This window comes from Tinamus guttatus, unplaced genomic scaffold (genome assembly GCF_059628265.1).
Source record: "Tinamus guttatus ecotype Peru unplaced genomic scaffold, ASM5962826v1 Tinamus_guttatus_pri_ptg000282l, whole genome shotgun sequence".
Taxonomy (NCBI): Eukaryota; Metazoa; Chordata; class Aves; order Tinamiformes; family Tinamidae; genus Tinamus; species Tinamus guttatus.
The window spans coordinates 233974-247538 of record NW_028288816.1 but is presented as its reverse complement, the minus strand read 5'-3'; the positions used below and the strand labels follow the sequence as shown (position 1 = coordinate 247538).

Here is a 13565-nt window from a genome sequence, read left to right as displayed (position 1 = left end):
GAGCTCTGAGCACCCACAGCTGGAAACTGAATCCAACTCACATTACCTAACACACCATTGCCAGGAGGCCCTGGAGAGTCCCAGAAGAGCAACAGACTCTGTGAAGGTTAAAGTCCTTGAGCACATTATGGACTCCAGCTTTGGAAGGAGAGGCCAACCTTTAAGCACCGTCCTGAGGAAATCCATTTTTATTTGAGTGAAGCCACGACTGACACAGAGACACAAGGACAGACATATTTACAGCATATATGGCAATTAGACTGAGTGGGTTCACCCCTCGGCAAAGTAGCATGAATTAAAAACCTTATGTTAAAAAAATATATATATAAACACAGAGAGAATTCCCAAAGCACAGAACTCTCTGGAATGCATTAGAAACCACTTGTTAGGAGGGATCGTAGTGCAGGGGTCTGCAGATGGCAACGTAGCGGTCATAGGCCACAACTGTGAGGAGAGAAAACTCTGCTGAAAACAAAAATGCAACCAGGAAAACCTGGGCGGCACATCCTGAGTAGGAAACAGCTCTGCTGTTCCACACACAATTGGCCATGGATCTGGGGAGAGAAATCCTTTCCGTTTCTCAAGGAAACACCCATATTTCCTCTCTCTCCCTTATTTCACCTCCCTTTTCTGTGACTCTGCTCTGCCCTGGTTGAATGTGTCATGTGCAGCAGGGACCCCTGCCCATGGCTCCAAAGCAGTTTTTTCTGCTGTGCTGCAGGTGTAAATGAATGTGTCAAACGACTCTTTCAGGAAACGCCTGCCCTGCCTTTCCTTTTGAAAAATGCCCTCTGAAATGCGCTCACAGTTAGACCCGTGAGCAGACCTGAGACATGTAGCACCTTCCCAGCAGGAGAAGGAGCCTGTCCTGGTAGAGGATGATCTTCCCACACAGAACTTTCTCCCTCGATCCTGTGGGGAGCTTCGCGTCCTGCTGGGCAGGGCGGGGGCTGTCTCTGGGGTCAGGAGCTCTATAAGTTGTGTATAAAGATTCTCGGTTTCACAGCACCAAAGTCTGTGAATCCTTCATACACTGCAAATTTCCCATTGTCCATCTTCTCGCTGCTGCCTCTCATGCAATTCCTGTGGCCTTCCAAGAAAATCCTGCTGCTCTGTGCCCTCCACAAGGTATTTGAGCGCAGCATGAAGATCCCTCCTGGCCTTCTCTGGTCTAGGCTGAACAAACATCCCTCTTCCAGGTCTCCTTACCTGCCCCATGCTCCAGCACCTGACCAACTTGTTGTCCCTGTGCTGAACTCCCTCCCATTTGTTTGTTTCCTTCCAGAATTGGAGAGCCAAAATGGGATCCGGTATAGAGGCATGGTGTCCACTGTGCCAAAAAGAGCGGTAGAACACGCATGTGGCCCCACTGGCCGTGCTCTCCCAAATAAAAATCTGCGAGGATGGCCAAACTATGGCACAGGGACCCAAAAGGCCTCCCCTTGCTGACCACTAAAGCACTGAGATGAGATGTGGGTGCCCTTGGCCACCACCAGGACATACCCCTGGGAGTCCCTATGGCAACGGCCAGGGCTTTGTGATGGGGGTGGCATCATGTCCCCAAGGCCATTGTGATGGGGCAGTGCCCATGGCAACCAAGGCTGTGTTGGGCCAGAGCACCACCCTCAGGGTCACACTCTGAGGACAGCAGCTCCAGCAGAAGGAGCAGCTCGCGTTGGTCCCCAGAGCAGCAAGTCCCTGGGTGCAGTGAGTGCCCTGGAGATGGAGAAAGAGAGGCAGGCGAATGCCTGCTCCCAGTCCAGCAATGGGCATCCTCCCAGGTGCAAGTGCACAAGGAAAGTGAGTGCTGGGGCTGGAGGGGGAGGCTGACAGCAGGGATGGGAGCTGCATGGAGAGCACAAGCAGCGGGGGCCAAGCCAGCCAGACCTCACTTCCTTTGGCCAGGGGCTGCTTCTTGCTGGCTGTGGGGATTTTCTCGAACACAAAGCATGACTGGGATGCTCCAAAGCCCATATGGATCCTGGGAGCCCTGTGCGAAGGATCAGAGAGCCTCTTTGAATCACGTGTAGCTGGGCTGTGCTCGACCATGAGCTTCCCTTCGACATGGGGCTGGGGCTTCCCATCCTGCAGGGGCTGCTTGTAGCAACACAACCCTCTCCATCATGTGCCTCCTTCTCCCTGCAGGTGGACAAGTGGGAGCCGCACGCAGTGAGGCGACGCAGGCGGACCCCGACTTCATCCCCACAAAAGGACAGGCGGCCTTTGCTGTCTGACCCCCAGGGCTTTGAAGATACTGATCAGGCCATCGCAAAGGTACAGAGCTGAGCAGCAAGGCTGGCAAAGGCCCTGCCTGACTGCGTGGAGCTGCCAGGAAGCAGGCGGGAAGTGGAGGGAAGAGCAGCAGCAGCGCGTGCTCTGCACGGCACTCTGCAAGGCCAAGCTTCACGCTGGGTCATGGTACTGCTCCATGTGCCCATCTTCTGCCTGCCCCACAGTGACCACCCCTCTCCAAAGGCCTCTCCCAGCCTTTGGCAACAGGCTCCAGCTGTCCGTGTGCATGGGAGAGCACTGCGGTCATGAAGGGCATGAGGGGCAACAGGAAGGTCCCATGTGGAAGGCTGGAGAGTGGAGCAAAGGCCATCGGGAATTCTCCTGTGCGCTTTCATTGCAGATGGCAGAGGACACTGTCAATGATGTTCTTTCCACCCTGCAAGCTGTTCATCCCTCTGCTGCCCTTCTCAAGAAGACTCCTGTGAGGCTCAGGGAGACCCTGCCCAGCAGGGCTGGGCTAAGAGCGGAGGTGCCACACCTGCCTCCCAAACCACCGCGCACTGCCAGGGCAGCCAGCCAGGCACATGGAGGCCTGGAGGCTCCTGCACGCAAAATGCCAGGATCTACAGGGAAAAAGAAGCTGCCTGCTCCAGAAAAGCCTTGCAGAGCTTCTGCCAGGTGCAAGACCAATGCCATCGATACGGAAGATGTGGCCAGGAGACTGGTGGACATAGTGATGGAGGGATTAGAGACAGTGGCAATAACTTGCAGGGAAACTGCTGCCAGGGAACCCTCAGGGGCTGCTGGGGGTGCTGTGATGTCTCTGGAGTGCGGAAAGAGACTGGAAGAGTCCATGCCTCTTGATTTGCCTGTCCTTCAAAAAGCCAAGCGAGATGCTGATGTTCCCCACCGGGCAATTCCAGAGCATGACCACTGCTTGCTTGAGGCCAGACTTCGGTCTTCCGTGCTGGGAAAAACAAGGATGGTGCCAGAAGATGGTGTCAGGAAGAAAACTCTTCCTATGAAAAGCCAGCAGCTCCCAGGACACTCCTTCTCTGTGCTGGGAACACAGGTTCTGCCTCAGTCCTTAAGTAAGGTGTCAGTGGCCCACGCTGGAAACCTGCAGCCTCCTGAATGGCAAGTGGCCACCTCTGAGAATGTCCAAGGAGGAACATCCTCCTCTGGCCTGGAGCAGCTCCTATGCTGGGAGACAATGGCTAGAAGGGTTTCAGAGGCGTTGAAAGATCCAAAGATCAGCAGCCCCCACATTGCAGAGGGACCAGCCAGCTCTGCCAGAGCCATCGCTGTCAGCTCCCAACAGGCAATGGCCCCATTGGAGTCCACATCAGCTTCGCCGCCTCAGCCCGCTGCCCTGGCTGACAACATTCTCGCAGAGGTCTGCACAGAAATGAGTGCCGAGAGACACAGCCCTGCCCTGCACAGCTGTGTATCCCCTGCCGCAGCATGGCTGGACGCACTGCTGGCACTCGTGTCTGCAGCCTTGAGGCCTTCTGAGGACACGAGTGCGGCCCATGGCCGGGAGCTGAGGGGAGCAGTGCTGCAGAGGACACTGGCGCACACCATGGCGCGAGCAGCACTGGCAAGTGCAGCCCAGAGGGAGAGCGCAGAGCGTGGTGAGAGCAGTGTCTGCCATGGAGAAAGGAAGGTCCTGGCGGCCGGTACACAAAGTTCCTGGGGCAGTGGCTATGGGCCGGTGCCACTGCGAGGGCAACCTGCATGGCGGGCCTCAAAACAGCAGCCGTTGGGAATCCTCTGCTGCCTTCGAGACGCACCGCAGCGCATACACAGAGGCAACCCAGCAAAGTACCTGTCCGTGCTCTCAGTCACAACGGAGCCGCTGGAGGAGCTTGAGAGGAGCTGCCTGGCACGCACTGGACAGAGCTTGGCGCAGCTGCGAGAGGCCAGCCTCGAAAGGAAGGAGCTGAGCCCAAAGGAGAGCGAGGGCCAGGAACTGGAGGCCAAGGGGAAACGTTTCTCGCTGACAGTGTCAGGATGCCTCAATGTTCGACCCAAGGAGGTGAGTGCAAGGCATGGGCTGGGGCACCTGGAAACACTCCCTGTGCTGAGGCCAGCCACTGTGCCCTGATGCAACAGCCACATTGTCCTGGGGCTGGCATGGCCACGGGGGCATTTGCTGGCGGAAAACCAGCTCCCCTCACCAGTCCCCCTCTCTCCCTTCAGCTGTGCGCCAGAAACTCCTTCCACAACCTGTGGCAACCGGAGCTGACGCGAGTGGAGCTCCTCAAGGACGCGAGGTCCAAGTGGGAGGTGCTGGAGCGGCTGTGCGCCCATGCCCCCAAGGGCCATCATGAGGTGGGAGCACAGCAGCATGAGCGAGTGGAGTGGAGCGATGAGGAAGAGGAGGCTGAGGAAGAGCTGTTGCAATGGGACCAGACGGAGAGGAACAACCCCGTGTGCATGCACTGGGTCACACCGAGCCTCAGGAGCCTTTTGGCAGACCCGCCAATGTGCCACAGGGAGCTGTCTGGCTCCAACAGCATCCAGGAACTAAACGCTTCCAGGGAGGCAGCCGGTGACTTGCAGAGCTCACCTCTCACCCCAGCACTGCCCCACAGAGCCGAGGTAGCAGCATTTCCTCTGGCTGGAGACTTGCAGAATGTGGGAGAAAATGCGCCTGTCGCTCCATCAGACACATCAAACACTTCAGAAACAACAAAGGCAGATGCCCCCCTGGCACTCAGAGAGCCCCAGGATACTGTGGAAAATGCAGCTGCCAGTCCAGCACTTCCCACAGAGCAGCAGGCAGAGGCCTCTCCCCTGGCCGCGGGCCCTTGTGCTGGGAGCGACAGCCCCCCTCTCGGAACACGGCTGCCTGAAGGTGCCGGGTCAGACAGCTCTGCCTTGCCCGGAGGGCCTCCTCAGCAGGTGAGCGGGGAGCTTGTCGTCAGCAGCCACCCCCAAAGGGAGCCGCCGTGCGAGCAGTGCTGGGGGGCTGCAGGGGGGCTGTGCAGAGCTGCCCCCAGCCACGTGTCCCCCTGCGTGTGGTCGGAAGCTGCCACCCCCAGCCCTTTACCCTCAGGCCCATTTGCTGCGGGCAAACCGCCTGCCCTCCCTTTGCAGGAGCCAAAGGCGCAGGGCTGCCATGCCCTCTGTCCCCTGCATCCTGGGGCACGGATGTGGAGCCAGGAGGGAAGGGGCAGCCCCAGCAGCAGCCCCTTCCACACCCACCCGCCCGGCCCCCTTGTGTCACACGCCGGCCGCCTCCGCTCCTGCCGCCCATTGGGGCCCGCACCGCAGCCCTGCTGCTACAGCCCCAAGACAACCTTGTCCCCTTGCCGAACAGCCCCTGCTCCCTCCCCTGGGGACTCGCGGCCGTTCGCAGCAGCCCCCGCACCAAACCCTTTCCCCGGCCATCCCGGGCAGCAGCACCCTGAGCATGGCCAGCTCATACCACACGGCTCTGTGTCCTCGCTCTCCCCACGCAGGCTGCCCCCGAGCCACAGGAGCAGGAGATGCCAGCGTCTTCCTTCAGGCACTCGCCAGAGGTAGCGGCAGGTACGGAGCCGAGGGCAGAGCCCTCCTGGGCACGGCGAGCCCGTGCCGGGACAGCGATCGGCGCTGAGGCTGGCAGCAGGCAGCGCCCTGGGGCTGCCATGCGCAGGCCAGGAGCCTCGGGAAAGCCCTGGGTGGGGGACAGGCAGGCGGTGGCCCTGCCCTGCGCAGCCCCTCGCCCACGGCTCTCCTTCCCCCACAGGCACCAGCGCCCTCCCGCCTGCTGCGGCTCCTGCGCGACGGCTGGGGCGGCTCAGGACAGCGCTGCGAGCCCTGCGCAGAGCCTTTTGCTGCTGCCGAGCCGCGGGGCACTGAGAGCTGCCCTGAGACGGGGCCAGCGCCGAGCAGAGAGCCAGAGCGACGGGGATGCTCTGCGGGCGGCTACAGCAGCACGGCCGCACCATGTCCTACAGCTCTGTTACTCCAGGGGAAATCTAAAATGGGAGTAAATAAAAGCTTGCAGACATATTTTGGAGAGCTGAAACAGTACTACTGCATATGCCTGTTGTTTAGTTTGTGTGTGGTAAATACGCTTTGTCCCTTGGCCCAGAGCCCCGGACAGCACAATGAACGTGAAACACCCAAAGGCTAAACAGACACTAACCACCAGAAGCCCAACTTCCCTGAGGTAGGAGTCTGAGCAGGAGAGCTTGAGGATCTGGGGGATCTCACAGAAGAACTGCTCCACCACATTGCCTTGGCAGAGGGGCAGGGAAAATGTGTTCCCAGTGTGCAGGAGAGCAGTGAGGAAACCAGTGGCCCAGGCAGTGGCTGCCATTCTGACGCAAGCTCTGCTGTCCATGATGGTCCCGTAATGCAGTGGTCTGCAGATGGCAATGTAGCGGTCATAGGCCATGACTGTGAGGACAGAAAACTCAGCTGACATGAAAATAGTAAAACTTAAGACCTGCCCAACACATCCCAAGTAGGAAATGGCTCTGGTGTCCATCAGGGAATTGTGCATGGATTAGGAGATAGTTGTGGAGATGGAGCCCAGGTCGAGGAGGGAGAGGTTGAGGAGGAAGAAGTACATGGTGGTCGCAGGCTACGACTGTGATGATGAGGCCGTTGGCCAGGAGGGCAGCCAGGTAGATGGCCAGGAACAGTGAGAAGTGCAAGAGCTGCAGCTCCCGTGTGTCTGCGAATGGCAGGAGGAGGAACTCGTTGAGAGAGCTGCTGTTGGACATTAGCTCACTGCAGTTATGTGGACCCGTCTAAGGAACAGAAAACAATGAAAAGTTAGGAGGAACTTTACAAGAAATAAAATTCCAAAGTCATTTCCTTTATGACACTGCCCACCACTGCCTCTCTTTAGTAAGAGTGTCTTAGTGCAGTTCCTTTGCTTGAGCTCCATTTTCACTGGTTGTGTGTGCTGTGAGGAGCAGAGACCTCAACTCGTGAACTGTCTGTGCTGGACAGTAGTGGGAAGTGAGGAACGGAGGCCACACTTCTGGATGTTTTACCTTTTCTGGCAGGTGAGATCCATTCAAAATGTAGATGAAATTTTCAGCATCTTTACTCCCAAGTAAGCAAAGAGGTTTGAGGAACAGTAATTTTTAGTTTATTTCAGATCTCCTTGTCACTCCTTGGGAGTGTTCCCCAAAGGACAAATCTTTCACATTTCAACTCTGAGTCCTTAGAGGAATGCATCCACAGTCACTTATGTGCAGAGTTGGGACATCTCATTTGTCTGTTAAGTTTTGTCGTTTGTCTGTTAAGTTGGGAGAGGCACCTCACACCAAGGGGTCTGCACTGGTCTCTGCTCTACTAAAAGCTTCTCGCTTTGTTCCCACACAACCTCTTTGCACCCTGGAAAATATGATGGGGCTAATGATAACCCCAGGATTGGTGGATCACAGTTGGCTCAAGCCCAAGGACATCTTCAGGGGCACCTTCTCCTGCCTGGACATGGGCTCACCTCTGTCCCAGTCCCCAAGGTGCTACAAATCAGCTCTGGCAACAAAAGCCTCTCCTGTTGTTCCCTCACAGCCCAGCTCTGTTTCTCCCTGGTCTTGGGCACTGCAGCCTTGACTCTCTTAGTGGGAACCTCCTCTCACCATTGCATTGACCCCTGCTCTCCATGCCAGCATGGCTCTGCTCTCAAGTGGGGTCATTGCACACAGCGTCTTTGGATCTTGGTAACAGGTTTCACCAGGACCAATCTGTCTTCTGTGCCACATCCTGATATTTTGCAGCCCAAATATATGCAAATTCCTGTAGCCTGGCATGGAGACAGAAGCACAAGCTGTCACAGACCCTCAACCTCATTGCAATAACTGAGATGCATTATCATCACTCACACAACTGGAGGCCTGCGCTGCTGGGGTAAAAGCTCTTCAGGGGAGGCTGTGAGGGAAGAGGAGGAGGGGGCAGGTCCTTTGTGTGGAGGGGCAGCTCGGATGGACAAAGTACTTCCATGGCATGGACAAGGTTTGGGTATGTGCTTGTGGGTGAGCATCAGATGAAGGGTGACATCATGCTGGGAGCTACAGACCATGCAGTCAAGCTGATGGTGTGGATGACATCTTTAAGCAACATGACAAAATCTGTGGATCATAGGCCCTGATTCTTACTGGCAGAACATGTTGGAAGGCTCTTGAATCCCCCTAACATTCACTGGAAAGGCAAAGACCAGGATGTAAACAGGCCGTAAGGTTTCTGGAGTGTGGACACCAGATGCAACAGAGAAGTCTCAGTGAAGGTGGAAGATATGCAACAGTTTGGGTAGCAACAGGATATAAAATACTACTACTGTTAATAAAAATGAAGTGAAAATCTATTAAAAATGTAATATAAATATTAGGAAAAATAGTGAAGAAACAATGCTCAGCATTGGTATGGGATGCTGAGGGAGTCATTTTTTAGAGAGCAATGACAGTTTCCCCAGGCTGAAAAATATCAGTGAAATTATTTTCCTCATCTTCCTTGAGTGCCTTGTTCCTCGTGCTGCAGATGAGGGGGGTTCAGTGCTGCAGGCACCACCGTGTACAGAACGGCCACTACCAGATCCAGAGCAGGGGAGGAGACATAGGGGACCTCAGGTAGGCAAACATGCCAGTGCTAAAGAGAAAGGCAGACAGAGGGCAGGTGCGGGAGGCACATGGAAAAGGCTTCGTGCTGGCCCTGCTCTCAGCACAACAGCAAAGATCTGCTTGTAGGATAACACTGTGAAAATGAAACAAACATTAAACTGGCACTAATAATAAGATGCCTAACATGGCTGAGGTAGGAGTGTGAGCAGGAGAGCTTGAGGGTCTGAAGGATTTCACACAAGAACTGTCCACAGAGTTCTCTCTACAGAAAGAAAACAGGAAAGCGTTAGCAGTGGGGACAGGAACAGATAGAGTAGGGCACCTATAGGAAAACGATGTCCCACTACAGTGCTTGCTGGGCCCCAGGTTGTGCTGCGTTTCCTACCTCTACGCTAATAAATGAATTCCGACACTGACTGTAGGGAAAATCCATCCTGCCTGTACGCAGCATGCTGCAAAAATAGGAGACACATCACACTCTGTGATGCTGAGCTCTGTGCTCTGCTCTCTGAACTCTCCCACCATTCTAGCCCTCCTGCCCTGAATTTCTGCTCACCCCGCCAGATGATATGAACAGGGACTGGGCTAATGAGGGCCTAAGTGTGGATGGACCGCTGGCTACCCAGGCCTAGGGACTTCTGCAGTAGCACCTTTGCTTTCCCAGAGATTGCTTCAAGAAATCTGCCATCCTGCCCTGTCCCGCAGGCTAGGCGGCTGTGATAGTCACAAGTGGCCCCTGTGCCCACCTACAATCCCTGCACACGCACACCCATGGTCCCTATGGCACTGGCATGGCCCTTGGGTGCCTAGGATCCCTTCGTTATCTCCTTAACCCTGCTTCGTGGACTCAGGGGGCCAGCAAAGGGGCTGCTGGTGCTGTCCATAGGCCAGAGTGGGCAAAGGCACTTCTGGAGCTTCCTCACAACCTGCTGGTCTCTCCATGGGCTTTGGAGTCTTCAGCCAGTTCCCTTGGGGTGGCCTTTGCTGTGGCACAGTGATGCACAGAACCTGCCTCCAGCAGCAGCATCCCTGCACATCTGGACATGCACTGATGCAAGAAGGAGAACCATGTCCTAAGGATTCATGGTTTAATTCTGCATTTCAGATACCCTAATTCATATTGCTTTCATGTACCCTCATACTGGTTTATTACAAGATGAAATTGGAGAGGACAAATAGCATGGGTCTTTCCCGCTCTCTCCCCCCTTTTTTCTCTTCTTTTTCAGTTTATTTTTTCAGTAGGAGTTGGAGGAGGACCTGGAGCTGAGCCCACAGCAGGGCACCAAGACTGCAGGTTGTCACATATCCTTTGGGTGGAGGCTCTTCCCATCTGCTGGCCTGATGGTCATCAACCAGGTGGCCAAGACGGTGATGAGAGCCTTAAACTAGGACTGACGCAGGGGAGAAGACTCCAGCAAGAGTGAGGAACTGATGGCCTGGGATGGCTGGGAAAGGTGCAATTGATGTGGACAAAGGAACCCCTGGAGAGAGCAGGGGGATGCAGGGAGCTCTGCTTAGGGACGGAGAGAGAGCCTGTCAGGATTGTAGGGATGAGGATTAGTGGGCAGAGCAACAGAGTTGGCCTTGTGTAGATCTTTACTATGGATCTCTAGAAAGACCTCATGATGGGATCCCCATGGTTTTCAACAAGACATTGTGATGGCATCTTTCTCCATGGTCTCCACCAAGGAATCATGATGGGACCTCCATAGTCCCCACAAAGGCATCATGATGGGGTCTGCCATGGTGTCCAGCAGGGCATGATGATAGAGTCCCCATGGAAACCACCAGGGCTTTGTGATGGCAGTGATAGCCTGCCCATAAGGCCATTGTGAGCGGGTGGTCCCCATGGTGACCATGTTCTTGTTGGGGGCCAAGGCCCCAGGTTCCCCACTCTGAGGAGAGCAGCTCCAAGCAGCTCTGAAGGGTGGGGGACCTCAGGAAAGGCAGCCATTTAGTAAGCATCTGTCAAGAAGAAGAATGCTCCATACAAACAGTTGTTAAAATTAGGAAACATCTATGGAGCCCACCTAGCCTGAAGAGGGAATTGGCATGTGGCCTTCATGTCAATAAGGCAGCATGTGGAAAGGGGAAGAAGAGAGAGGCTGCAAAGGAGGAAGTCACAAATATTGTCCAGCAAAGTAAGGATGGTTTGGGGAAAGCCAAATCTCCCTGCTCCTGTTTCAGTGGGAGTAAAAGAGTGAAGAAATAAAATGTGGGCTCACTGCTGAATGGGACTGGGATTCTCGCAAGTGCAGCCCTGCTTGGCTTCAGTCAACCTTCACCAACAAGGGTGAAGGAACTGCGGAAGCCTGAAGGAACTGAGGAAGCCTGAGAAATGTCTGAAAGGGGCAACCGGAGAGGTCACTTCTCTGTCCTTGCCCTGGCAAGGGTGTGCCCTGGGCAGACCTGTGGGATTGCCTGGGGTTGGGGCTTGGTTTGAGGGTTTGGTATTTGACAAGACAGGATCAAAGTCCTGTGGGATGAAAGAGCACGAAGTCTGAGCACAGGCTGAGATGAGGGTGAGCCTCAGCTCCATGATGACTTCTGTGGGCTGCTCTTTGGGTAGAAGTGGAATGGACGACAGTCTGTGACAGAAGACAGTCTTCCTCCTGGAGGCACCAAAGCAAGCTTGCTGTTCTTCACTTCCTCAGCAGGGTTTCATGCACTGTGCTACTTAAGATAGAGATGATAGTCCAGAAAATAGCAAAGGAACCCTTAGCACAGATCCTCCTGAGAACTTTATCTAGGGTTCCTGCCTTACTTAATTGCCATGGTGAAAGTAGTACAAGAACATGGTGCTGCCAAATTAGAAGAATGAAAATGTATTTCATAATGTTAAAGACTGCCTGAAGTTTTGGAAAGTGCCATCTTTGTTATTCTTTCAGAATGTTCCTACTTATGACTATAATCTGCTTTAGGAGATGGATTCAATTTGATCACGTAGAGAGGCTGGTGCTGTTGGAGGTGCCATGGGCTAGTTGTGTTCCCTTGTGGTGCTGAAATTTTTGGAGGTGTCTCCTGCAGGCCCTTAGCTTGTCATTAGGAAAAATATCTGAAATAATAATAATAAAAAGCTAAGACCTCCTATTTTCCCTGCATTGACTAGAAAGGGAAATGCAGACAACTGCATTTGACAGAGACATCTGTGTGGATGGAGTCTGTCATGGGGTGGAATCCACCCGCTCACAGACACACTTTGACCAATTCCTCACATATCTCCGCATGTCTGATTAACTTGGACTTTTTGAAAGTCAGCTTTGATTCAGATGATCTGCACATCTGCACTTTCCGTGGTTTTAGTCTTCCTCTTGCCCTTGCTCTTTATCATTCAGACACCTCTCAACTCTTCCCTTGCTGCTTTGAGCTTCAGGGAGTCTTTCAGGAGACTCTTGTTGTCTCTTAACCAGCTCCTTCACCGTGTGTCTATCCAGGCTATACTGTCTGTGAAAAGCGGTTCAAGGAAGGTTATTCCTTGTAGGCTGTGAAGCTCCTTGGAGGCAACTCAGGACTCAACCTACAGTTGAGGTTTGGATTTTGTTTCCTATTGACATAGGATCCAGGTTGTTTTGTTTTATCATACTTCATACTTTTACATGTTTGCAGCTAGTTCAGGTGGGAATTGGTGCACATGAGCTGTAACATTCAGCTACTGGAGTGAGAAAAACAGTTTGATTTTAGCCAGAGTGATCCAAGTCCTCTGTGGCTGATGAGAGAAGTGGCAGGGCTGGGGAGCTGAGCAAGGAGGTTCTTCATACAGGTCTCCCCTCAAAAACACTGCTTTTCACACATGTCTAGACTTCGTTGGGAGACACGCGAGGAAGTGGAGAAAGTGCATATGGCTGATTCAGGAAATGGAAGAATAAAGAAAGCTCAAAAAAAAAAATTAGCCATGTTTCTTTTCCAGGTGCTCATTGTAATCAGTCTAATGTAAATACACTCCTTTCCAATTCGCTATAGCAGATTTGAAAATTGAAGAAAATTATGGCAAGAATCATGGCTCCTGAGGGGTTTTGCATTTGACTGACCTTTTGGGAGTAGTTGGTGCTGAGCCCATGAACCTCTGAGGCTGAGAGGAGACTGAAGAAACTTCTCAAGAAGTTCAAGTCAGAAGCATGTCCTCAAGTTTCTTGGAGAGTTAATGGGTCCCACTGTGGTTCATTACCAAGCAAAGCCTCCCCAGGGGCTGATTAGAGCAGAGAGTTGGAAGCCGTGATTGCAGATAGGAAAAGTCAAGGTGCAGGTTCCTCTGATGCCAAGTCAACCCTTCATGTGTGTTTTCAAGCAGAATGACCAAATAAAGGTGCCCAGTCCCTGAGTACAGGCATCCTTTCCACCATGCTTTGCCCAAGGCTTTTGGTTGGAGCAGTGTGTGTGTGGGAGTGTTCAAGGCCTAGGGCAGGACACTGATCCAGGACACCTTGTGTGCCTGAGGGAAAGCAGGCAAGGAGGCCCTGTTGCCAGAAGGAAGAAGTTTCTTCTTCTAGGCCTCAATGGCAGAGACACTAGCCACGGCCAAGAGGACATAGACCTAGTTCTAGAGGAGGTTTTGGTTGTGGCACTGCGCTCAGCTGTCTCCCCCTTCGGCTGTCCCACGTTTTCCCATGCCTGTGCCTGTTTCCCTGAAGCCTGTAGACACCCAGGCTGCTTCCCCACCATGTTCTCACCCCAGTATCTTTCTGTCTTTTCCCATGTCTCTCTGTCCTTGATGAGTGTTCTTTGAAACGCAAAGGCATGGCTTGATCTCAGGTCCCCTCTGGGGGACCT

The 13565-nt window shown here is 53.8% G+C and overlaps 1 protein-coding gene and 1 pseudogene across 1 annotated transcript; one reads left to right on the top strand and one right to left on the bottom strand.

The window, feature by feature from the left end:
- LOC148594213 (antigen WC1.1-like) overlaps window positions 1-13565 on the bottom strand; it is a 382286-nt pseudogene that overhangs the window by 350678 nt on the left and 18043 nt on the right.
- Window positions 3815-7295, top strand: LOC148594214 (uncharacterized). The gene is made up of 4 exons (XM_088527359.1): window positions 3815-4270; window positions 4435-5139; window positions 5700-5759; window positions 7242-7295. The coding sequence occupies exons 1-4, from the start codon at window positions 3815-3817 to the stop codon at window positions 7293-7295; spliced, it is 1275 nt and encodes a 424-aa protein (XP_088383485.1).